This window comes from Rousettus aegyptiacus, unplaced genomic scaffold (genome assembly GCF_014176215.1).
Source record: "Rousettus aegyptiacus isolate mRouAeg1 unplaced genomic scaffold, mRouAeg1.p scaffold_m13_p_3, whole genome shotgun sequence".
In the NCBI taxonomy this organism is placed as follows: domain Eukaryota; kingdom Metazoa; phylum Chordata; class Mammalia; order Chiroptera; family Pteropodidae; genus Rousettus; species Rousettus aegyptiacus.
This window is the reverse complement of record NW_023416306.1, coordinates 117,627,943-117,652,311: the sequence shown is the minus strand read 5'-3', so window position 1 is coordinate 117,652,311 and position 24,369 is coordinate 117,627,943. Positions and strand designations below refer to the sequence as shown.

Below are 24,369 nucleotides of genomic sequence, written 5' to 3'. Positions count from 1 at the left end.
TCCCCCGAATCCATGTTTTTTGTATAACTAGTTTATTCAGTTTCACCTCTGTGTAGTATCTTATTATATGAATATTTCTTTCTTTATTCAACTTTATTTCTAGTTGTTTGCTGTTATAAAAAATGTTGCTATAAACAATTTCTTAGGCATCTATTGCAGCACCTGTGCAAGAGTTTCTCTATTATGATAGTAGAATTGCTGGGCCACAGGGCATATGTCTCTTTAACTTTACTAGATAATACTATAGTTTTCCAAAGATAATTTATCAGCAATGCATGTGAGTTCTCATTGTTGTCTTTGCTAACACTTGGTATATCCAGAATTAAAAAAATTTTGCTGGTATGATGGGTTTTAATTTGCATTTCCCTTATTAAGGTTGAGCATCTTTTAATATATTCATATGTACGTTTATACATACATATATACACACATATATGACATTTTGATTTCTTTGGTAAAGGTCTTTTGCCTATTTTTCTCTTGAGATGTTTGTCTTTTTTTTTTTTTTAATGGTTTGTAGTGTTTGATATATTCTAGATACCGATACTTTGTTATAAGTGTGGTGAGTATATTCTAGTCTGTGGCTTTCATTTTGTTTTTCTCATGAGGTCTCTAATTCTAATATAGTTCTAAATTTTAATTCAATCAGTTTTTTTTTTAATAGCTTGTGACTTCTATCCTGAGGTCACAGATATGTTTTCATATTTTTTCCTAAGTTTTTCCTATGACTTTCACATTTAAGTCCTTTTCCATTTGTTGTTATGCGTGGTATGAGGCTGGGACCTATTACATAGTGGGTAATTTCTTTATTTCTTCTAGCTCACTAATTTTCTTTTCAGCTATGTCAACTGTGCTATTAAACACATCCACTGAGTATATAATTTCAGTGTTTACAATTTCTAGAATTACTGCTTGGTCATTGTTTTTAAATGTGGTTTTTTTTTTTCCAAATTTTTCAAATTTACAGAAAAATTGCAAAAAATAGTAAAGCAAATATCCAGTTATCTTTCACTTACATTCACCAACTTTTAACATTTTGCCACATTTGTTTTAATTGTGTATGTACTTTTCATTTTGCTGAACCATCTCACAGTTGCAAACTTTATAACTCTCTAGTCTAAGTACTTTAGCACATACCTCCTAAGAAAAAGAATATTCTTTTATTTATTCATACATAATTTGATTTTTATCTCCCACCACCCAGAGCAAAGGCATAGTTTATTGATAGTCTTCCCCTGGGGGGCAATAATTTTTCTAGTTCAGCCCTTTTCAAGCATGTCAATTTGCATGGACCCTAGGTTTATTCCCTTTTCCTCTGTACATAACTTCCACCAGGACCTCTTACCCCAATCTGTCTGGTTTGTTAACTGCCAGATATGGCTCACTGGTTCTCGCAGTGTTGTCCCAAGAGCAACACATCACCATCATCTGAGAATGTATGAGAAATGCCAATTATCAAGCCCTACCTCAGACCTATGAAATCAGAAACTCTGGGGGCAGGGCTCAGTAATCCACATTTTAACAAGCTCTTTAGGCGATTTTTACTCATACTATTAGGAGTGGCAGACTTTTTCTGTAAAGGCCAGGTAGTATATATTTTAGGTATTGCAGGCCATGTGGTTTCTGTTATAACTATTCAGCTGTGTTATTGTAGCCACTTACAATATAAGTGAATTAGTATGTCTGTGTTCCCATAAAACTACCTTAACAAAAACAGGCAAAGTCTGGATTTGATTGGTGAGCTTTCGTTTTCCAACTCTAGTGCATCGGAGATCTGCAGATGACTTCAGGCAGCAGTTGGCTTTAGAGCTCACTTTTCTGGATTTGTCTCTCCTCGTTTTTATCCCCTGAGAGTTTTTCTCTGTTCTGTTCAATTGAGCATTTAGAGATATATACACACTTTTTTTTTTTTTTTAATCTGTGTTAAATGCTCTCTGTAGAGAGTTTCTTCAAGACACCTCGTGAGAAATGGGAGTCTGTTGTTGGCCTGCTTTTCAGTTAACTTTATACCGTACTGCTTTAACATTTTAATTCAGATAGACTATACCTTAATTGTAAGGATGATCCTCAAGTACCTAGTTTTCAATGCTTTTGAAATTACAGAACGGTAGCACTGGAAGAGTTTTCTTGTCTAACCTCCTGTTTCTACTGAAGCGGATACTGATGTTCAGTAAGGTTACAGAGATTTATCCTGATTGCATAATTAGTCATTGTCACAATCCTACTAGAACCCACCTACTTCTGCAAGATAAAGATAGCCTTGTGTCTCCTTCAGTCTCAGCACATTTAAGCTCTAAAGTTTTTTTTTAATCTAGTTTCTGTTTTTTTTTCCTATTATAATTTTTTTCTGATTTTCTACCATTTCAGGCCGGTATAGAAAATCGTCAGCTAGACACAGTAGATTTCTTTTTGAAGAGCAAGGAAAATCTTTTGAATCCATCCTCAAAATCATCTGTATCTGATCAGTTTGATCACTTTCCATCCCATTTATATTTAAAAAGTAAGTAGAATAAAGATGTCTACATTAGCATTTATCATTTTATCTTTTTAATTACTTTCAAATTGTTGTTGTTTTTTCTTATGACTTATTTACTTGCCAAAACTCAGTTATGAGATTTTATACAGCTTGTGGAAACTTGAGAGAGTTGTGAGAATCTATAAATGTTCTCATTCTAAGTGAAATGTTGATTGTTTATATCCTTTACTGCGCTTCGTATTTTTAGTATGGGAGGAAGTGCTCTTTCAAATTTAAGAGATTTGTATTCAAAAGAGAATGAAATTTATTTGCAAAATTGCTTATCCTTGCAACTGTTTGAAATGTATAGTGAAAGTACACCTGGCTGAGTTGTGGATTGGGACCTGTTATAAGAATTTTCAGCCAGACTCTTCTGCTACATTACCAATACTTTTCAAGATTTTGGCTTTCCTTTTCAGTGAACAAGAAAGCTAGCTTTTATTTTTGGACTGCGTAGCCATATACAAATCTCCTCAGAGACGTATGGTAATCAAGTATGTTTTCATCTGTACATACAAGTTTATAATCTTATAATTTTTTTATTTGATTACATATTATAGACATCATTCTTGTTACTAATGAATATCTTATTTATGGGATTGTGGATATTTGTTTCTGTCCCAAATATCCACAGAGACGTTTGGCTCATATCCAAATGTTCTTGAAATTTGGTCCCGTTGAAAACCTCCATGAGCATATTTGGTCCATACCAAGTAGTCCTTGATATTTGGTCCTGTCAAAAAAGTTCATGCTTAGGAAATGTCCTTACATTCAGACAGCCCATGATAACTTACAATATAAGTGAATTAGTATGTCTGTGTTCCCATAAAACTACCTTAACAAAAACAGGCAAAGTCTGGATTTTTTTCTGATTTTGGGTTTACAGGATTAATACATAAAAAACATTATCATGTTTTACTGCTCCAATAATTGTGTCGTGGCTCTATTAACGATAACACCCATTCTTGCCTCAGTAGCCTAGCTGGTAAAGGCACATGGAGTTATGTAGATGAGTTGGCATGGACCAAATGTCTCCTTGGATGTTTTGGACGGGACCGAATGTCCTTCAAGGATTTATGGTAACATAGAGTTTCATTGTATGGGCTGTACCATAATTTACCCAACCAAACTTCTGTTAGACATTTAGATGGATTCTAATTTTTACTGTTGTTTACAGTGTGCTATAAATGCTGTGTGTGTATAATTTCACATATGTACAGTTACTTAGGATAAATTTCTAGGTGTGGAATTTCCAAGTCAAAGAGATACATAATTTATATTCTTAAATACTTTGATAAGTTGTCCTTTAGAAAAGTTTTACCAATTTGTACTCTATGTGAAGAAAATGACAACTTACTTTTTCAACATCAATATAGTATTAGTTTACTGAGAATGTGGATTAGAAATTTTCTTTTTTAAAAGCATTCTATTTTGTTTTGAGTGCAGAGTTTTGTATTCTCCCTTTTGAACTGCAGACTTTTTTTATGCTCCAATTTTTTTTTAATCTCAAATTTATAGAAAAAGTCCAAGTTTGTGGCGGTAAGTGAGGCTCCATCAGCAAGCATATGGCCATTGTTCATTTCTCCTGCTCTTTGGTGGTCTGTGATTTTTTTGTCACTTTATTCTTACCTGCATCGCTCCGCCCTGAAGGGGAGGTGGATCAGTCTGGAAATAAGCATGGGAAAAAGCTTTACCTGCTCTCCTGGGGTAAAACCATGTTTCTCATTAATCCCGCTTAAACAAATACAGCCCTAGAGCTGATGTTGAAATAAACAGGAATCACTTCACTAGGGCCTGCAGTTGACAAATGGAGGATTCAGGGGCCCACGCTCCTTTTTTTCTCCACATGTTTTAAGAGAGTGGTTTAGAATCAGGCTGGCTTTTACGTTCATATTTTGGCTCTGCCACTTACTTTCCAAATTAGCTTGGGCAAGTTATTTATCTTCTCTGAACCTCAGTTTCCTTATCTATGATAAGAGGCCTGTAACACCTACCTCTCAGGTTTTTGAAAGGAGTAAATGAGATTTCATTTATGAAACACCAAATACAATACTTAAGATATAGTAGGTGGTAAGCAAAATGATAGTTTTGCTATGGTAATACCAGTAAATAATGACTAGTAAGTAAAGAGAATCACTAAAGTTTGTAGGTGTAATAAGACTTCATAAAGGTTTTGTGAAAATAAGACATTGGTCCTTGTTTTATGTTTTAAAATACTGCAGCATGGTATTTTTGGATATGTTTATTGGGAGAATCCTGGTATTTTTCATGTTAATTTCTTGGTTCTTTCTCAGATGTGGAAGAGCTGACACCAGCATTGGATTTACTTTGCTCAGCAATTCGAGAAAGTGATTCTGAAACCCAAAGTAAAAACTTCTCAGAACAATTGCTTAATCTTACACTGTCCTTTCTTAACAAACAAATAAAGGAGATTTTTATTTATCATGAAGGTAAGAATAACAGCAAAGAAGGGTGCAATTGTCCTGTTCCTGTGTCAGGACAAAAATATAAGTATTCCTGTTTCATAAGAGAGGATAAGCCAGTGGTAAAGGTGGATAAAATCAGTGTATAATTTAGTGAGTGAAATGGGTTCTAACACTGGGAAAGTTGGTAGAAAGTCTAATCATTGTGAAAAGAGTTATATTAAATCGTGGAGCTACTTTTAAATAAGAAAGCTCAAATTTCTTGTTTGAAGTTTTGAAAACACTGAGTTGGAATTTTAACATTTTCTAGAATTTTTTTATAATAGCTCATGGTATATTCTCTGTATATATACACACACATATTTCTGTATATATGAAATTGATCCATTGGTGTTTCCATAGACCTAGATGAACATCTACAGAAAGGAGTGAACATTTTGACCAGCTACATTAATGAACTTCGAACTTTCATGATAAAGTTTCCTTGGAAGCTAACAGATGTTATAGATGAATATGATGTAATTGAAAATGTCCCAAAAGTAAAGGAGAGCAATATCTGGGAGAAACTAAGTGTTGAGGTAAATATGAATAATTATCATTTCTTTTATATACCAGATAGAGGATCTGAGGAAACAATAGAAGAAACCAAATTAAGCTCTGTACACTTGGAATTCAGAATCTTTAACAAGAGTTTTAGGTTTTATAGATTTTAGCTCTCTGAGCATGACTTCAAATTTATTTCTACAAGTTTTGTTTAATTCAGAACACAGATAGGCTGCTACTTGATGCCATATCTGCTCACTTGGATCCAGTGAGACACCATCCCCAAACCTATGGGAAGCGGGCACTTCCTTAGCAACACTATCAATAGCTAGGGCTTGCCACTTTAGACTTATGCTTTCTGCCTGATCTTCAAATAAATCAAATTGTTCCTGGTGATTCAATCTTAGGACACTTTATTTTATGACATTATTGTTGGAAGTTTAATCGATTTGAGTCCTGTCTCAGATTCTAGTCAAGATTTTGCCAGTTAAATTTTCCATGCTTATCTGCTTGGCTTTCTTTTTATAGAAGTTAATACAGCCAAACTATGCTGGGTTGGGGACTGGAAGAATCCCTCCACCCACATTGAGTATTGGAAAGACAAAGGCCAAAATAGCTTAACCCAGATGATCAGAATCAATAAGGCGTGAAAGTGATAAGGCTGAGAGGCTGCCGGGTTTGTAGGATTGAGTTGTTGGCGAGAAGTATGTGGTATGACTACATTTTCTTTGTCTCTTACTCATCCTCTTGTCAAAATTTATTTGATTTTCCTTCTACCTTTTTCGGCTTGTATTTTCCACTCTCTCTTGCAGGTTTCACCTCTAGCTTTCCCCCCTTTAATATCCTCCAAAGCACCATCCATGGGTCCTCTGTTCTTTTTACACAAAATCACTGATTTTTAGTTTGAGGGAGGGTAGAGTTCACTTTGATGGAAGCCATGGACTCTTGTCTCCAAAAACATACATGTAAATGTGTGCATGTGCACATGCATACAATTTTCACATGGATTAATGGGGTTTACAGACCCCTTTAAAGCTCCAGGTTAAGAAAATCTCCTTTCTGTTCTCTTTGAGTTTAGGTTTCAGTTTGTGCTTGATTTCTTCTTTCTTGTAGTATCACAGTAACGTACTTCCAAGCTCACTATCTTGAGCTTGAATCTCTTTCAGTCCATTCTCCACATTGCTGCCTGAATAGTCTCTTAAAAATAGATGTATTTGATTATATCACCTCTTGCTTTTAAGATCTTTTAGTGGCTCCACAGAAGTTTCAAGATACAATCCATCTAACACACACACACAGTGCCCTTCATGATGGAATCTCTACTTTTCTTTCAAGTCTCATCTGCTGCTCTCCTCAACTTTTTCCAGTTATACTGAGTAATTTGGAGTTCCCTGAAGACTTGATGCTATTTCTTGCCTTTATGCCTCTGTATATAATATTCCCTCTTTTTGGAACAATTTTTCTCCTTTTTCAATATATGTATATAATAGTTATCTTTAAAACTTTTACTTCATGAGTTATTTCTGCTAAGAAACACCCCCCCACCCCTTTCTGTCATGCCTGTTATTTCGATGCTCCTCTTCTTGACCCTCCTCTCTAGCACCCTGGGATACCTGTATTCTCTCCCTTATCATATAGTACTATAATCAGTACTTTATTTGTGAGTGTTCTACTAGTCTAAAAGTTCCTGGACAATAGGGTCTCTCAACTTTATATCCCTGGTGCAAAGCCCCAAATCTAGTAGTAGAGTTTCAATAAAAGTCCCATAGTAGATGCTTAATAAATGTATAAATTCCACGTTGATAATCATAATAAGGAAATATAAAAGAACTTAAAAGGCAGATGTTTTTCTTCCCTTTTCTTAGGACGTTATTGCCAATGCCATTTTAAACAACAGAATACCAGAGGCACAGACTTTCTTCAGGATTAATAGTCATTCTGCTCAAAGACTTGAGGAGCTGATTAGAATAGGCCTAGATTTGGTCTTTGATAATTTGAAAAAGAACAACATAAAGGAAGCCTCTGAACTTTTAAAGAATATGGTGAGTAGCATAATGCTTTTGTCTGATCTTAAAGTCCCTAAAGTAAGAGAAGATCTCTATGTACTTAATATAATTTTTGGTTGATGTAAGAATTAATTTGTATTCATAGTTGTATCACAAACTAAAACTTGTGTAGCTTTTACTTGGAAATAATGACAATAATACTAAGAAATGTTTTTTGGTACTGAGAACTTTCTCGAAGAGGTTTTTTTTTTTTTTTTTTTTATTAAAGCCTATAGCACCTGGTCTTCCTAAGTGGTCTCCCATCCAAGTACTAACCAGGCCCGACCCTGCTTAGCTTCTGGCTTCTGAGATCAGACGAGATCGGGCATGTTCAGGGTGGCATGGACATAGACTTTGAAGAGATTTTTGATAGGAGTTTCCATAATTTTCTCTGTTAGACTTGGCACTTTGGTTAGAAGGAGACATTGTTTCTCATAGAAAGTTTCCTGTATGTCAAAGCACACACAGGACCTTCTTATTTGTTGGGGGACACTGTATTGTTCATGTGACCCCTGACACCTCCATTTGGACCCTCTAACGGTTTTTACCTTTGCTTCCTACTCCATGGTTTTACTTCATTTGAGAAGGGGAAGCTGTAGAGGTAAGGCTCCTGGACTAAGCTGAGATCTTGTTCTAATCTTCATGGTTGGAGTCTTGCCCATGGTGACTTTCTGGAAGTACAGAGGAGTCAAACTATGTAAAAGTTAGTTATTTGCATTGACTTTTGTTTTCAAGTGAATTATTATAGCAGATACTTATTGTTTTGACCCAGTGGTATTTTGGCATTACCTTAAACTGTTCTATGTATTGCCTTTATTCTGGCAAATTGTTTAAGGACTTTAGGGATAGGCAGTAAGTATGTATGACAAATGTAGAAAATGAATGTTCATAAGAGCAGGAAAGCTGTGGAATTCCATATATATCTATAATAGAGTACTTCTGTATTTAACATATTTATATTCAAAATAGCCCCATTAAATTTTTTTTGATTTTCTGTGTTATAGGGCTTTGATGTAAAAGACCAGTTACTCAAGATATGTTTCTATACAACTGATAAAAATATACGGGACTTTTTGGTAGGTAAAGGTGAGACGATGTGGTTTACATTTTCTAGTAAACCTTGGTGAAACTTCAACTTTATTTTAACATTCTGCTAATATCTAGTAAGTAAAAGTACAGTTACTCCATGTCTTTTTAAATGATTATTTTGCATTTGTGGTAAAGGAAAATTTATGTTAAAGGACTATATATGTTACCTCAAAAATTCAAAATACGATTTTTAAAAGACATTTATTTTGATGACCTTTGTTTTGCAAATATGCTTGATTTTTGTAAGGTTATTGCTTAATTTAATTACTTTTTATTCAAGGTTGAAATTTTAAAAGAAAAAAATTATTTTTCTGAAAAAGAGAATGGAACTATAGACTTTGTGCATCAAGTTGAGAAGTTTTATTCAGAACATTTGCAAGAAAATATGCAGATCCAGTCATTTCCCAGGTAGCCTCATTAGCCCCCTTTTTGATAACATGGGAAGAATATTGTAGACAGTGTTTAGTTTATAACTGTTAATGAGCACGAATCCGTAAGCTTCAGTGGAACTGAGCTTACATTGCCCATGAAGGGAGAACTTGTATCATTCAGAAAGGACTCAGCAATTTCTTGTTATTTCAATATGCGCATAATAAGATATATATTTTGAAAATAATAAATACAAAATAAAAAGTATTGAAGTATGTGTTCCCCAAAAGAGCAGAAGTTTTTGAGCAGATAAAAAGAAATGATGCTTTTTCTTCCACAATTAAAAAAATTATATCACTGTTTTAGGTATTGGATAAAAGAACAAGATTTTTTTAAGCACAAGTCTGTTTTGGAGTCATTCTTGAAATATGATCAAAAAGATAAATTTAACAAGCAGAACCATAGAATTGCATTAAATTGGGCCCAGTGGTGGAATCAGCTAACACAAGAATCCATCCTTCTCTCCAGGATAAATCCAGAAGGCAAGTGTGAGAGAGCCTGAAATCTGAGCACATTGAATGACTATTAAATTAGGTATTGGTATATTTTGGTGTGTCCATTTTAGAATTCCTTTAGGGGGGAAATATTCAGTTGCTTTAAAATGCAGGTCATTAAAACCTCTTTCTTATCTCAGTGTTTTTGTAAGGGATTTATAAGTGATAATAAAAGAGGAGAGTCATATGGTTCAGTGAATTGAGATTTCACGGCTGAATTCTTTTCCCCTCCTCAACAGTGACATTCTTTATTTTTCCAAATACCCTTTGAGTTTCTTTTTGTGTAAACTGAGGATCCGTATCCCATTGGGGCTCTGGCGTAAACTAATAGGGGTAAACATAGGTAATCATAGGGTGTCAAGTTCATGTTTACTATTACAGCCCAAGTTTTTATTTATATTAAGGAAAAGAAAAAAGAAAACAAGGGCTGAAAAGATAAATGAAACATACAACTAATTTCTAAGTTTCATTAAATCACTATAGTAATAAGAAGCAACATTTAGCTCTTCTTCCAGCTGAAGTATTGATTATAAAATGAACAGCAACATAAAAGAGGGAAATAGTAAAAGAAGCAGAGGGGCTGAATAATTCCTGTTATATAAATATTTGTTCAGATCATTATATTTACTCAATTAGTGTTGAGTTTTGTGTCAAAAATCATAACTCACTGCTATTTTAAAGTGTATTTTATTCTTTATGTAGAATACAAATCATGTTCTCCTGAAGCCCTCTGGAGATACCTTACAGCTCGCCATGACTGGTTAAGCATTATCTCATGGATTGGAGAATTTCAGACCCATAATAGTTATGCTTCACTTCAGCAGAACAAATGGCCCTCTCTGACTGTTGATGTTATTGATCAGAACACTTGCTGTAACGATAACATGAGGAATGAAATTTTAGATGACCTGGCCAGGTACTGTAACTGTGAAGAAAAGCAATAAAACATAATTCTATAATGTTTCCTTTGAGATGCCATGAATCCAGGGAACATTGTTTCATAGCATTTTAAAATTAAAAGGGAATTGTTGTATATTGAGGTTTTAAAATCATATGCATTTAGCATCATTTGAGGTTCTCAAATTCTAGATGAAGGTTCTTCCCAAAACACTGTATGTGCTTTGGTGTAGAAGTGGTAAGCTGTCAGTGGGACTATAAGGACCAAGTGGTAAGAGCTGAGAGGAGGATAGTTTAGTATCCTGTAATGTCTCCTACTCTTCTTGCTGTACCCATATGTTATATATGGCCTTGAACTAAAGAGGACTGCTCAATTAAGAAATTAGTGAGGGAAAGGAGTTCCTGCAGTGATAAATGAAGACTTTAAATTTTAATACATTCCTAAAAATAATTCTGTTAGATTGAACCATGTGAACTTGCCATTTGTGGGGTCAAAAATAGGTGAATATCAGCAATTTCATATGGCTCAACCTAATCTATCTTCCTATGCTACCAAAATAATATAAGGAGACTTAAAAATTAACATGTTAATCCATGTTAATTTTTAAGTTTCTTAAACTTATTTCTCATGTATTACTTTATTTTATATTTATATTTATTGGGAAAGTATAGCTGTATCGTTTTACCCAACTTTAAAATATGGAGAGTAAGATTCAGAGAATTTAATAGCTTTGCCCATTACTTACAGGCTTCAGTTCTTTTCCTTCTGACTTTTTATTCACTCTTCTTTCCAGTGCACTAAATCACCTTCTTCCTGTTTATTAAAAGTAAAATTGTATATAATTTGTATACTTGTTAAATATTTTACTTAATATTTGATTTTTTAGCAAGCTAACATATGTATGATTTAACATGAATAAAATCATACTACCCTTATAGATACAGAAAAGCATTTGATAAAATTGTTTTTAATAAAAACTACTAGTAAACTAAAAATAGATGCAATCCCCTTAACTTGAGAAGGGTGTCTCAAAAAAGTCTACCCAACATTATACTTAATGGTGAAATATCACAAGCATTCTCTTTAGACTTGGAACAAGACAAACCTGTTATCAATCCTTCCCAAGTTAATCTTTAGATATAGTACAATCTCAGTAAAAATTCCATTAGGTTTTTTTTTTTCCTGGATTTTGACAAGCTAATTATAAATATTTATATGGAAATTCAGAAAGTTAAGAATAGCCTTAAAAAAGAACTTGCCCCACCAAATATCAAAACTTGTTATAAAGCTATAGCAAGCAAGACAGTGGAGGTGTTGACGCAGGGGTAGACAAACAGACCAGTGGAAGAGAATATTGAGCACACATGTATGGTCATAGATGACAAAAATGGCACCGCAGAACAGTGGAGAAAGATCAGTTTTCAACAAATGTGGTGAGGATGACTGGATGATAGCTATATGGGGGAAAAGTTAAATTGGACCCTCTGCTTTATCTCATGCATAAAATCAATTCTGGGTAGATTTTAAAATCTAGGTGCCAAATGCAAAACTGTAAAGCTTTTGGAAGATATAGAAGAGAATCCTAATGACTTTGGGACTAGCGTCAGCTCTCTAAAAAGCCTAAAGGAGCAAAGAAAGAGAACAGTGAGACCCAGAGAGCTGCCTGGCAAGAGTTGTGTCTCTTAGGAGAGCGTGTTAACCAACTTGCAATCGCCCAGCACACAGAGAGCAGAGGTATCCCCATCCTACCTTTTTTCCTGACTCTTATCTCCTGGTGAGGGTTTCCCATATGGCAAACCAGAACTGAAACCTGAGGGCACTGGAGCCTTCTGGAGCGACCAATACAAGTGAGCCTCCAGGGACACATAGCAGGAGAAGAGTAGAGCTTTGATCTTAAGGGGAAGATACTAGCACAATTAGGCATTTCACAAAGAGGAAGCACAAATTGCCAATAAACATATAAAAAAATCCTCTTCCCCAGTTGTGATCATAAAAATATAAATTTGTTTTACTAAGACTCTAGGAACAACTGCAATGACCATCAAAGGTAGAGTAGTTGAATAAATTGTAGTATAATTATTGCAGTGGAATACTATATGACAACAAAAACTAACAGTAGTCACAGGTATCAACAGAGAAATTGCACATTGTTGAGTAGAAGAATGTTCCAGAATGTTCCATGTATATATAAAGTTTAAAATAGGCAAAACCAAATCATATGTTATTTGGGGCTACATATATTGGTGGTAAATTATAAAAACTAAGGGAATGGTTATCACTAAAGTCAGGTTAGTGGTTACCTCTCAGGGCAGCAAAGGACATGCAATGGGGGAGGAAGGTACCAGGGGCTTCCAGATATAATGTGCTATATAATCTTAGTGGTGGTTGGTTACATGGCGTTTCTTTAAACTTCACATAATATATTTTCTATACTCCTTTGCGTGGTGTGTCTGATGTATTTAATAGTAAATTTGTAAAAAGTATAAATGCAAATTGCTATTCTTGTTTAGTCTATTTAAACTATTCTGCTTCAGTTTCTTAATGATTTCATTTGGATAGTTTGGTGAATTTCTCTGTGCTTAAAGCATCTAGCATCAAGAGCTAACAACTGTTGCCACACTGGATTGTACAGTTCCATTCAACAACCAAAAAAAAATGGAGATTACTCAGTTTAGCTTTTTGAAATACTTAAGGTAACTCGAGACTCTCATTACTACCTTTAAGTACTACAGTGGTTCAGAAACCTTTATTGGAAACTACCAAAACATGTGTGTCAGAATATATTTAAATATAGAATAAAAATTGGAAATCTTAATTTGTAAATACTTTTTTTAAAGTATAGTAAGTACTCACTTAACATTGTCAGTAGGTTCTATGACTTTAAGCAAAACGACATATAATGAAACCAGTTTTACTGTAGGCTGTTTGACACAAACAAGTTAATTTCCTGTGGCCTCTCATCAACATTATAAGTTATAATGAAACAGTGACAAATGAAAGGAAATGGTGTTATTCAAGGACCTGCTGTGGTTGAGACTTAAACAAATGGAAGTTGTTTGGTATGCTCTGAATCCAGCAAATTTTTAACTTGTCATCTCTTAAATCTGCTTTATAGAAATGGGATTTTTCTTACATCTGAACTAGAAGACTTTGAGCTTTTCCTCCTAAGACTGAACCATATTGGGGGTGTGATGCAAAACAACCTCCCTGTTCAAAACTACAGATCCAAAGAAGGTTGGGATTTTCATTCTCACTTCATTCTCTATTGTTTGGAACACAATCTGCAGTATCTTCTTTATGTCTATCTTGACTATTACAAGTGAGTACTGAAAATCGATTTGTCCTGAGATATTCACGTTTCTTTTTAATATACTACTTAAATATGACTTTTAGGAAAATACTAAGCCATCTCATGAGGAATACTGATCTTTTTGAAGTAATTCCACTGCAACAGTTGGTACATCTTTTAGTTCAATGCTGCATTCCGCTAAATGCTTATCATGTGTTTTTTGATGATGTTAATTCTATAACATGTTACCCTTTAAAATGATTAGAGATTAGAATAAAGTGAAAGAAATGCTTTCAAAGTTTAAAAGAGAAGAAGATTCTAAAGGTTAATTTGGGATTCTTTGATGCTTTCATTACCAAATGAAAAACAACTTTGAATTCATAGCCACTGCAGGTTATATATGCTCCAAAATTTATATTTAGATAGATAGACAGACATCAGTATACACCTACCTAAGGTCAACTTACAGACTTATATCTGTGGCCCGTGTCAATTGCTACTGGGTCAATAATAACAATAACAGTAGTAGTCTCTAATACATGTGTACTCACAATCTTCTTGGCACTAGGTTAAGTGCTTTACATAGATTATCTCATTTAATCTTCACAAAAACCCAAGGTGGTTACTCCTATCTCCATGGATGAGGAAACCGAAGCTGCCAGAAGAGAGACCAAGTGCCTTACTTACAGCACACAGCGAGTAAATGACAGAGCCAGATTTAATTCTACTTATGTTTGATTGTAGAGCCCACTTTCAGTGTGCTAATGAGAACATTTTTTTTTTTTTAATTTTGTGTAGTAAAGACTAGGAATTCAAATACAGAGTATATTTCTGGTTCATATAATTGAGGCTTACTTAGACACAGAAATGTTTTCCCCAAAGCAACTGGCAAGAGAAGACTTAAAAGCTATATTTTCAAAGGACCTATTTTGAGCCTTTAACTCCTTAGTCTTAGCATCTCCATAGTTCTATAAAGGTTTTTAAAAACCTCTTAAGTTTGAAAATGCTAAAGATTTTTTGTTGTAAAAAACAATAAAATACAAAGTATCTTAAAGTACAAAGTATCTGTTAATCTTATACAGAGCAGGTAAAATTTCATTGTGGTAGTAAACACATTTTTAAGTAATACTTCTGTCTCTAAAATGTTCTCCTTTTCCGGATCATACGGAATATGTAAAACACAACACAAGAATGGGAGTGTATTATGTTATATTTACCTTTTAATTTCAAGGTTTTTCTTTTTTTAATGCTAGTTATCATCTGAGCAAACATGGTATAACTATCTGTCTTATCCTGTGTGTTAATCAGAGAATTTGGTTTTTGTTTTACATACAGACTTAGCCCTTCAAATTGTCCCTTTTTGGAAAAAAAAGAATTACATGAAGCTCACCCCTGGTTTGAATTTTTAGTGCAGTGTCGACAGGTTTCCAGTAACTTAACAGGTATGGGTATACTGTATTAGATTCAAAAATTTCTCTGGATAAGTAACTGGTCTGTTGAATGGCATTTAACGTGTGACCTATTTTAATCATTTGGTTGTGGACAAACATCTGACCATACTCTATGCTCAAACTTTGTTGCAGAAGGAGAAATCAAAAATGTTAGCTTTTTGGCAGCCAAGAAAAGCCAGACAGAGCAGATTGCGAAAGTGGTTATGTTCCCTTGCTCAGCCTTGTACTCTATCCTCCTTGGATTTCTCTCATCCTACCAATTTATCACAGGCCGAGTTCCTGCTTTCTGGCAGATTGACACCCTTTTTTTCCATGAGAAAGTGGTCTATCTGCCATGTATCTGCGCTGCATCTTTTAGTAAGGCATTCCAGATGGAGTGAGAAGAAATCCACAGTATGTGTGGGATTGTTGTGTCTTTTGGAGTAGTGCTGCTGAGGAGAGCCTTGCCCTGGTTATTAGTAGAGAAACCCTGTGACCTCTGGTGTTATTTTAGAGATTTGCAAAAGAGACAGGTAAAGAATGTCAGTAGCCAATTTTTCACTTTTATGTAATGTCTGGGTTCTTTACAAATGAAGAATTTTTCATAATGTGTTTTTTTGCTTTGTTTTATTTTGATGCTGATTATAAAATAATATGTTTATTGTTAAAAAAAAAAAATTTGAAGCCACGGACAACTACCGAGAAGATAATGTGACCATAGGTAGATAGGAAGATCCATAGATAACTGTTGTTATATTTAAATGTATTTTGTTCTAGTTATTTTCTCTATGCTTTTTAAAAATCTAATCTGTATTGTATTTCATTCATCTAACAAATATTTATTGATCTACGTTGTGACAAACAGTCTGTAAGTGCTGCTTTTTTCATATAATGTTAACAAGATTTTTCCTTTGTTCTTAAGAGACAGTGACCATTTTATGTGTACATAATATTTCATCGCAAGAATATACTCTTTTTTAAATTACTGTTCTCAGTTTTTAACATGGAGGCTATTTTCAGTTTTTCTCCTATAAAGAATAATCTTGAATCTATTCGAGCATAAAATATTTGTCCTGTTTCAAATATATTCGAGCATAAAATATTTGTCCTGTTTCAAATTATTTCTTTAGTACTGATAGGCTCCTGGATATAAAAATAAAATACTAAGGTTATACACATATTAAAGGTTTTTGTATAAGCTTTATGAGGTGGGGCAGGGTGGCAAGGTTTGTACCATTTTATCCATAAGTTCCAGTTTCTACACACTTTGACCAGCTCTATGATTAAGGATGATTATTTTTAAAAATCATTGCGGTTTTGATAGGTGATATATGGGATCTAATTATTTTCATTCATTTATTGCTTGTGAATTATATATTTTTATGTGTCAGACATTGTGTGTGTGTGTGTGTGTGTGTGTGTGTGTACATATATATGTATCCTCCTTTGAAAATGGTTATTTCTTTTGTCCATTTATCTGTTAGAGTCCGTATTTTGGGCATTGATTTGTATGAGCTCTTTGTACAACCTTAGTCCAACCAAATCCTTAGGTTGTACTTCATAATTTCATTACTACCTTTTAATTTTCTTTGAATAGAAGTTTTTATTTTTGTGTAGACAAATCTTACATGTTCCTCTTTGTGAAGCTTTCCTATTGCTTTTTTAAATTTAGAAAGTCCTTCTCACTGTGGATAGAGTTAAATTTTTTTTTCTCAGAATTATATAATTCTTAATTTATATTAAGGAGAAAAACATACTCTTTTATTTTCCAGATCCTAAACTCATCTTCCAGGCTAGCCTTGCAAATGCTCAGATACTGATTCCCAGCAACCAGGCTAGTGTAAGCAGTATGCTGTTGGAGGGACACACCCTCCTCGCCCTCGCTACCACAATGTATGCTCCTGGGGGTGTCAGCCAGGTATGGATAGCACCTTTCCCTATTATGGCAAAATAGGACTGGTTTTAAATTTAGCATAAGTATCTGTGGATTTTCTAGAAATCAGTTGATATTAAAATATAACCACTTACAAGTATTTCATTAAAGAGCATAAAATGAGTGAACTTAAAAATTTTATATCCTCTTATGCTGAAAGGAAACTAATATGTTATATAGAGATTATTTTTTCCCTTCCTTTGTTTTCTAATGCTCCAGATTTATTTTCAGGATAGAATCAGGATCTGATTGTTCCTGGGAGTAAGAATACTTTAGATTTGTGGCTTCAGAATTATTATCTACTGTATTTGTCCTCTTAAAGAGGTAATAATTTTTAGCTACCCATATAAAATTTTTGAGGGACCCAGGGGAAATTGCCTGTCTTTGCTTTTTTTAAAGTTATGGTGTGCCTGGTTAGAGGAAACATAAGAATGCTTTTAAACATATAATCTTCAGAAGTTTCTTACAGATGCTAGCTTAATTTAATACCACCTCTTGTAGATTAGATTATTGCAGTATATCTTAGAGGGTTATTTATTCTTCTGTTTTTAATTACGTCAGACATTAGTCATAAAATAACTTGATGACAGATAAATAAATAAATAAATAACTTGAGAGCTGAGAGAGGACCTAAGAGTCATCTAATCTAGTTAAATATGCACTATTTAATATATAATTATTTAATTTTTAAGTACTTAAAATATTGTAGTGGCAGAGCCTTTTTCAAACAACTTTTCTGCATACAGTTTGAAAACCACTGATCTAGCTGAACTTCCTAGTTCGTAGATGAGGAAACTGACACCTAATATTAAATATCTAGCCCAAGGTCACATAGGTAGTTTGTCTTAGAACCAGAACTAGAGCCTTCTAATTCTATATCTAATTCTCTTTTCTTTTATTACCACATACTCTCTCAAGTTAATCTTGTTTCATAAGGTTCTTTTGCAAAAAAGGACTTTTGGAGAAGAGAAAAGCATTATACCATGTTATCTGTCTTTTTATTTAGGTTGTTCAGAATGAAGAAAATGAGAGCTGTTTGAAGAAAGTAGATCCCCAGCTACTGAAGATGGCATTAGCTCCTTATCCTAAGCTAAAAACGGCTCTCTTCCCACAGTACACTGCCCCTAGTGTCCTGCCACCTGATATTACACTCTACCACCTTATTCAGGTACAGTATTTAGGTGCCTGGTATTTAGGAGTATCAGTGTTCAGCCAGGAAAACAGAAACCACTCTGGGTCTTTCAAATGGAGAACATTTAGCATAGGGAATTATTTACCCAGAGTAATAGCAGAATGAAGAAATCAAATAGGCGATGATGACACAAACCCAAAATTGACAAAGAACAAAGTCATCAACAGCTCTGAGGCTTTAAGAACAGTGCAAGAAAGTAGTGTTATTAGAACCCAGAAGCTGGAGCCATTTTGGGGAGCTAAAGCCACAACCAGATGACTTAGTAGGAGCTGGGAACATAGAAGGCTAGCCTAGAACCTTGGAGGAAATGCCCCAGAAAACACAGAAGGGGAAAAATACCTCGGTTTCTTCTTCTTCCCACCTTTAATCTCCCATATTGTCTCTCATGACTAAACTTACCTGCTAGCCAAAGGGCAAGTGGGCTTGGAAAATGCAGTTCTCTGCAATACGGGGAGAGTAGGAGAAAGGTAGAAGTGGATTTGAGCGCAGATACACATTTATCTGCTGCTTTCATCAAAGGCAGCTCCATTCTACCACTGATAACTTCTATCTCTTCACAGTAAATAGGGCTGCTTGTTTATTTAAATCAGTGCCACTTAAACTTTTTCAGGACAAAGACCTGAATGTGCGAGAGCTATGAGCCCTCTACCGAGAAAAATTTCACAGTTGCATGTAATTTTGCTAACATTTCAAAAGAATTCACAGATTTTCTAAAACCTATTCAAGAATCCTGAGTTAAAAACCTTTCATTTGCTTGTCTCTCATTTCAAGAGGCTTTCGCTTTTTTCCCTCTGGGTACATATATTTCCATAGTGTCTTCAATTCAAAATAAGCTCTATAATCCGATAAAAGTCCAAAATCTCTCTTACTCTAATGTGAGGAATTCTTAGGGTATAGACTATTGCTGCTCAGAAATGTGGTTCCCAGGTGGGTGCCAGTCCATGAGTTGCTTGTTGCTAAGATGAAATAATGATCTTGCACCAGAATGTAAATACATGTCACTAAGTACAAGGTTTAGTTTAATAGGCTTTTTTTTTTTTTTAACATAGCAAGGATTTTTTAAAGAAGAAAGCAGTAAGCTGATTTATATTTATTTCAGGCTTCTTATCTCTTTGAAGACCAGCACTTTGAGTAGCACTGGTATTAAATATATATATGTGGATTATATAAAAACAGCTTCAGTATCTAAAGTGGATTCAGTCAGCCCGAAACATAAGTGATTTCAGGTTGTTCTTTGATTTGCTTAAACTTGACTCCTGTAATTTTTTAGGAAAGGTATTCCTCCCTTACTAGACCACAGACTATCCCTTGATTTGAAATCAAAACTGTTCCCTCCTTAGCCACCCAAATCTTGACTTAATGTAATTCTGTTTTCTCCTATATCTCTCCCACAATCTGTTTATAGTCTTTGCTAGACCTTTAGCCTAGACAAATTTCCAAAAGCCACTGCTCCCTGCTCTCAAAACTTTTCTGTCTGACTTGACCATAGTCTGCTTTTTTCTTTGTTGTTGATGATTTGCTCATCACATTTCTTTAACCCTTGATATAATTGTCTTACTCTTTTTTTTCCCTTTCTTGACCTGCCTTAGCTCACCTTCTCATGCTTAGATGGTAACATTTTCTAGCCTCTTAGTCCTGTTATCTTTTGATTCCTGAAGCATTTCTAAAGCCCATTTTATAATTGATGCTGCTTCTACCAAAAGAGAGTGCACTTTGCACACATAATTTAAAGTGAAGAGTCTTTAAAAGCAACATAGCCAGTTCTATTTTTATTAAAATAGAAGCATCTCATATATTCTTTTTTGTTTTTATCTATATTCAAAGAATTTATATCCAGAAAGATAAGGTTTTTAATTGCCTAAGAGAAGGGAAGCAGACTACTTGTGAAGTTCTATCATATAATTTTGTTTACTTATTGTAGAATCAGTTAACTTTTAACTCTGGTTTGACTTTTCCCTTTTTTTCAGTCATTATTGCCCTTCGATCCCAGCAGATTGTTTGGCTGGCAATCTGCCAACACACTAGCTATAGGAGGTAAGTTAGTATGGGTACTTCTTCCTTTAGGAGCTTTGCAGCAATGTTGACTGTAGGAGTTCATTTATGTAAAGCCAGTCCAGTTTTCTCTCAGCTTTCTATTTTAAAAATAAAGGAACAGTGTAAATATATATGTGCCTTACTGTTAAAGTGTACAGCTGAAACTTATTGGATTTTGTTAACCAAAGTCACCATAAAAAAAATAATTTAAAAAAAGAAAAAATAAATAAAGGAGCATTCCAATGGAAAACATTTTCTAGGAGACTGAATTGAAAACATAAGTTAAAAGCTGCTTATATTTCTCCCTTTCCAAAAATCCCTTCGTTAGCAGTTTAGTATAATAAAGGTTAAGAGCATAGTCGTTGGCATGAGACAAATCCCGACTCTACCATGTAATAACTATGACCCTGGCCAAATGATTTAACCTCTCTTCATTTCCTTGTAAAATTAATAACAGTGCCCACCTCATATGTTACATTGAGAATGAAAGGAGAGACAAGGCATTTAATAAAACTCTCACGGTTCACACAGTGCTGACTTCTCTAGACCATAAGAATTTCTGATTTTTTGTGCTGTATTTTTTTTTTTTTAGTAGACATACACATGCTGTTCTTAAACTCTGCTTTTTCTTTTTTACTTTTGCATTTAGGGTTAGCCTTTAATATGTTACCTATGGTGCCTCCACTTATATTACTCTAAAGTAGGTTTCAGGTTAGTACTTTCAGGTTAGCACATAATATACAACCTGTAAATATTTATTGACATACGTAAAAATGAATTGTCTAATGTGTCAGTTTTATAAGTTCAAATTGCAATATATTAAATGTACGTAGTGTCCAGAGCCCATTGCAGAGCTAAGCCTATAATCTCAAAGGGTGTATACTCTTAAGTAATAGCTTTGTAAGATGACAGGCCTCATTAAGGTCTTCATCTTTTTTTGTAGGAGCCAAGTCACAATATAAAAAGTCTTTGGAATTCTATGGGAGGATAAAATTTTATTTCAAAAGTATGCTTGGAACTTTGAAAATAAGAGCACATGCACTGTTTTTCAGAATTGTTTCCTTATCAGTTCAAATTGTTATTTTTTCCCTTTTTAATTGTTAGTAAGTGGTTAAGAGGCAATTAAATATTAAGACTTTACAGAAGTGGTTATTTCATACTATCTTCTCACATCCAATATCTTCTGACTTTAAATTTCTCTAAGAGAAAAAACGTTTTTTTTCCCCTGCTGTTTTCATGAGCATGGAGGAACTTTAAACCGAGTTATTCTGTTGGTTTCAGAAAGATGGTACAAACATATGGATAATAAGGTGCTCTGTGAATGCAACATCAGAAAATATAGCTAGTAACAACAAAATGAGAGTATATGAGGGTATTAATATGGAGTAAAGGATGTTCTTCTCAAGGTATTGGAGTTGACCATGGTGAATAGAAGACTCATAAATATGTTAAGTAGGGATTTCATTGCACAATGAACTGTGTGAATGAATTTAAAAAGCTCCTTTGCAGATCATTGGCAGAGATTTTGTAGCTGAAGAGATATTGTCATTCTGAAATTAAAGGATCATCAAATATAGAATTAAAGCATCTAAAACTACAAGTAAGGTTCAATGGGGGAAAAACATATTTGTAGTTTTTATGCAGCTTCTCATGTAACATTTTTGCATAAAATGAGAAAGCTACTACATTTTGGTTCAGAGTGATACACAGGGGCACAAAATGATTATAGCAACCAGTTTTCTTTTACCATTATAGACTTAAGTTTTTCATGTGCAAATCTGCAATTAATACTGATGAGTGCGGAAGTATAATATTGCTTCACTTCTTCCCCCCCAACACACACCTCCAGATGCATGGAGTCATCTCCCTCATTTCTCTAGCCCCGACCTGGTTAATAAATATGCTATAGTGGAACGTCTGAATTTTGCTTATTATTTACATCATGGACGGCCATCATTTGCATTTGGTACTTTTCTGGTCCAGGAATTAACTAAGAGCAAGACACCCAAACAGCTGTGAGTATTTAAAACATAATTTGTACTCTTAATAAAATGCATATCTGTGTATCTTACATGTACATTAAAAAAAAAAGTACTGGAAATATGTATACCAGACTTAACAGTGATTATATTTGGATGGTGATTTTTTTTTTATTTGTGCTTTTCTGTATATCCCAAGTTTTTGGCATTTAATATATATGATGACTCTTGCTAATAGGAAAAGAAATAAAAAAAATTTTTTTAAGATAATATATTTTAAAATCATTTTGAAAAATGATCCAGGAGCTTGTCCAATGTTAACAGCTACTCTTAAGAGAGAATTCTATATTGAGATGTGAATTCTGTATTTAAGATTTGTCTCTTATAATTCACTTTTATAAAGCACAGAATGGAGAAGACTATTTGATATAATCAGTTAAATATAGATATACTTTGTTTTATAATTAACAAAGTATTACATTTCTATGATAGAATATTCAAATAGTTCAGAGGGTTTAAAATAAAAGATAAAAGCCCCTTAGTCTCTTATCCTCATAATTTAAAATCATGGTTAATTTTTTGTGTCTTCTCTTGAAAATTTTCTGTGCGTATAACAGTACATCTAAGTCCTTTGAAATGTATGTGCTTTATGATGTCAAACTTTAAGTGGCATTTTCTTGGTAGTTTGTGTATATACTCATGATAAGATTACAAGTTGGCAGTCTTTTGGAAATTCTACTCCATCTTCTCTGGATGAAGTTAGAAGCAAGAATAATTTGGACTATGCGTAGGTGTTTTAGGAGAAGGTAAAATATAAGGAAATGAGGGGGCAGTACAGCCAGATGATAGTTAAAAGCTACCAAGAACCTAAATGTGTGTAAGGAGCACAGAAAGGGAAGGGAGAGGAAGCCAAAAATTACCTGTCTGATACTCCGTGTATCACTGATGTAATGCCATCTGCTTTTCCTGGTGAGAAACAGTTTTCATATGCCGATGTGATTTTGATTCCTTTCTTTTTCAGGATCCAGCAAGTAGGCAATGAAGCTTATGTTTTAGGCCTCTCCTCCTTCTACGTACCTTCAATAGGAGCTGCCTGTGTTTGTTTCTTAGAATTGCTTGGCCTCAACAGCCTCAAGCTTAGAGTTGATATGAAAGTAGCCAATATAATTCTGAGCTACAAATGTAGAAATGAAGATGCTCAGTACAGCTTTATCAGAGAATCTCTAGGTACAGCACCTTTTCTTTCTGTGGCTTGGTTTGTTTAGGGGACAAGGGACGAATAGGTCTATGGCATTGAATTGTGAGTGGTTGGGGAAGAAACAGTTATTTTCCTCTTTTTCCCGCAGTGTTTGTTCTTTAACTTACTTCTTGGGCCCTTTAATTGGGTGCTGAAATGGCCGTGGGGCACACTTTTCAAACAGAAATGCCCAGTTACCTTTTCTCTTGACCAAGTTTGTTGTTTATATTTCTTACAGCTGAAAAACTATCTAAACTGGCTGCAGGTGAAAAGGCAACCATAGAAGAATTGCTCATTCTCTTAGAAGAAGGTATATGGAACAGCATTCAGCAACAGGAAATAAAGAGGTATATGAGTTGCTTCTTTTCCAGGAAGCTTTATTATTCCAATGTGTGTTTGCCTAACCTTTCTTCCAACACCTCAGATGTGTTCACCAATCCCTCTAGACCTTATCTTCTTACTCAGGTACTCAGTAAATGGATAGTGAGTTTTAATTGCATCTTACTATCAGCAAAAGGAGAGTAAAAATAACAATTTCCTCGTTAGAGATGGAGTTTTCAAGAGATGGAGAGGAGCTTTGCCTCCTCCACTGCCCTACTGGTCAGGGAAGGCTCTTAAGTGTTATGTGTTGAAATCATTTCAGAAGATACAGAATGGATTTCAGAAAATTTGACTCTGATGTCCTTAATTTTTTCTTGCTAGTATCCGTCAGTTGATAATGGAAGTTGAGGTGACCATCTGTCTCCTTAGACAGCTGTGTTGTCTTTCCTCTGTGCTGTTCCCCTGGAGTTGACCCAGCCACCCCAGTCCCTAGGAACATACCCTTCTTCTATAACTCC

General features: G+C 34.4%; 1 protein-coding gene and 1 pseudogene across 6 annotated transcripts in view; one reads left to right on the top strand and one right to left on the bottom strand.

The window, feature by feature from the left end:
* Positions 1–24,369, top strand: part of SPG11 (SPG11 vesicle trafficking associated, spatacsin) — a 63,696-nt gene that overhangs the window by 14,256 nt on the left and 25,071 nt on the right. For all 6 annotated transcript variants that reach the window (XR_001595794.2, XM_016136193.2, XM_016136192.2 and 3 more), the window contains 16 exons: positions 2,368–2,500; positions 4,810–4,965; positions 5,341–5,516; positions 7,347–7,523; positions 8,531–8,602; positions 8,896–9,023; positions 9,351–9,526; positions 10,241–10,454; positions 13,552–13,755; positions 15,061–15,167; positions 16,928–17,073; positions 18,095–18,256; positions 20,248–20,314; positions 22,164–22,329; positions 23,315–23,520; positions 23,769–23,877. Coding sequence is in view for 5 of the 6 variants with exons in the window: in XM_016136193.2 (XP_015991679.2) it covers positions 2,368–2,500; positions 4,810–4,965; positions 5,341–5,516; positions 7,347–7,523; positions 8,531–8,602; positions 8,896–9,023; positions 9,351–9,526; positions 10,241–10,454; positions 13,552–13,755; positions 15,061–15,167; positions 16,928–17,073; positions 18,095–18,256; positions 20,248–20,314; positions 22,164–22,329; positions 23,315–23,520; positions 23,769–23,877 (2,399 nt within the window). In the remaining variant the exon portion in view is untranslated. The remainder of the gene's footprint in view (positions 1–2,367; positions 2,501–4,809; positions 4,966–5,340; positions 5,517–7,346; positions 7,524–8,530; positions 8,603–8,895; positions 9,024–9,350; positions 9,527–10,240; positions 10,455–13,551; positions 13,756–15,060; positions 15,168–16,927; positions 17,074–18,094; positions 18,257–20,247; positions 20,315–22,163; positions 22,330–23,314; positions 23,521–23,768; positions 23,878–24,369) is intronic.
* Positions 7,754–7,879, bottom strand: LOC118600470 (annotated as a pseudogene).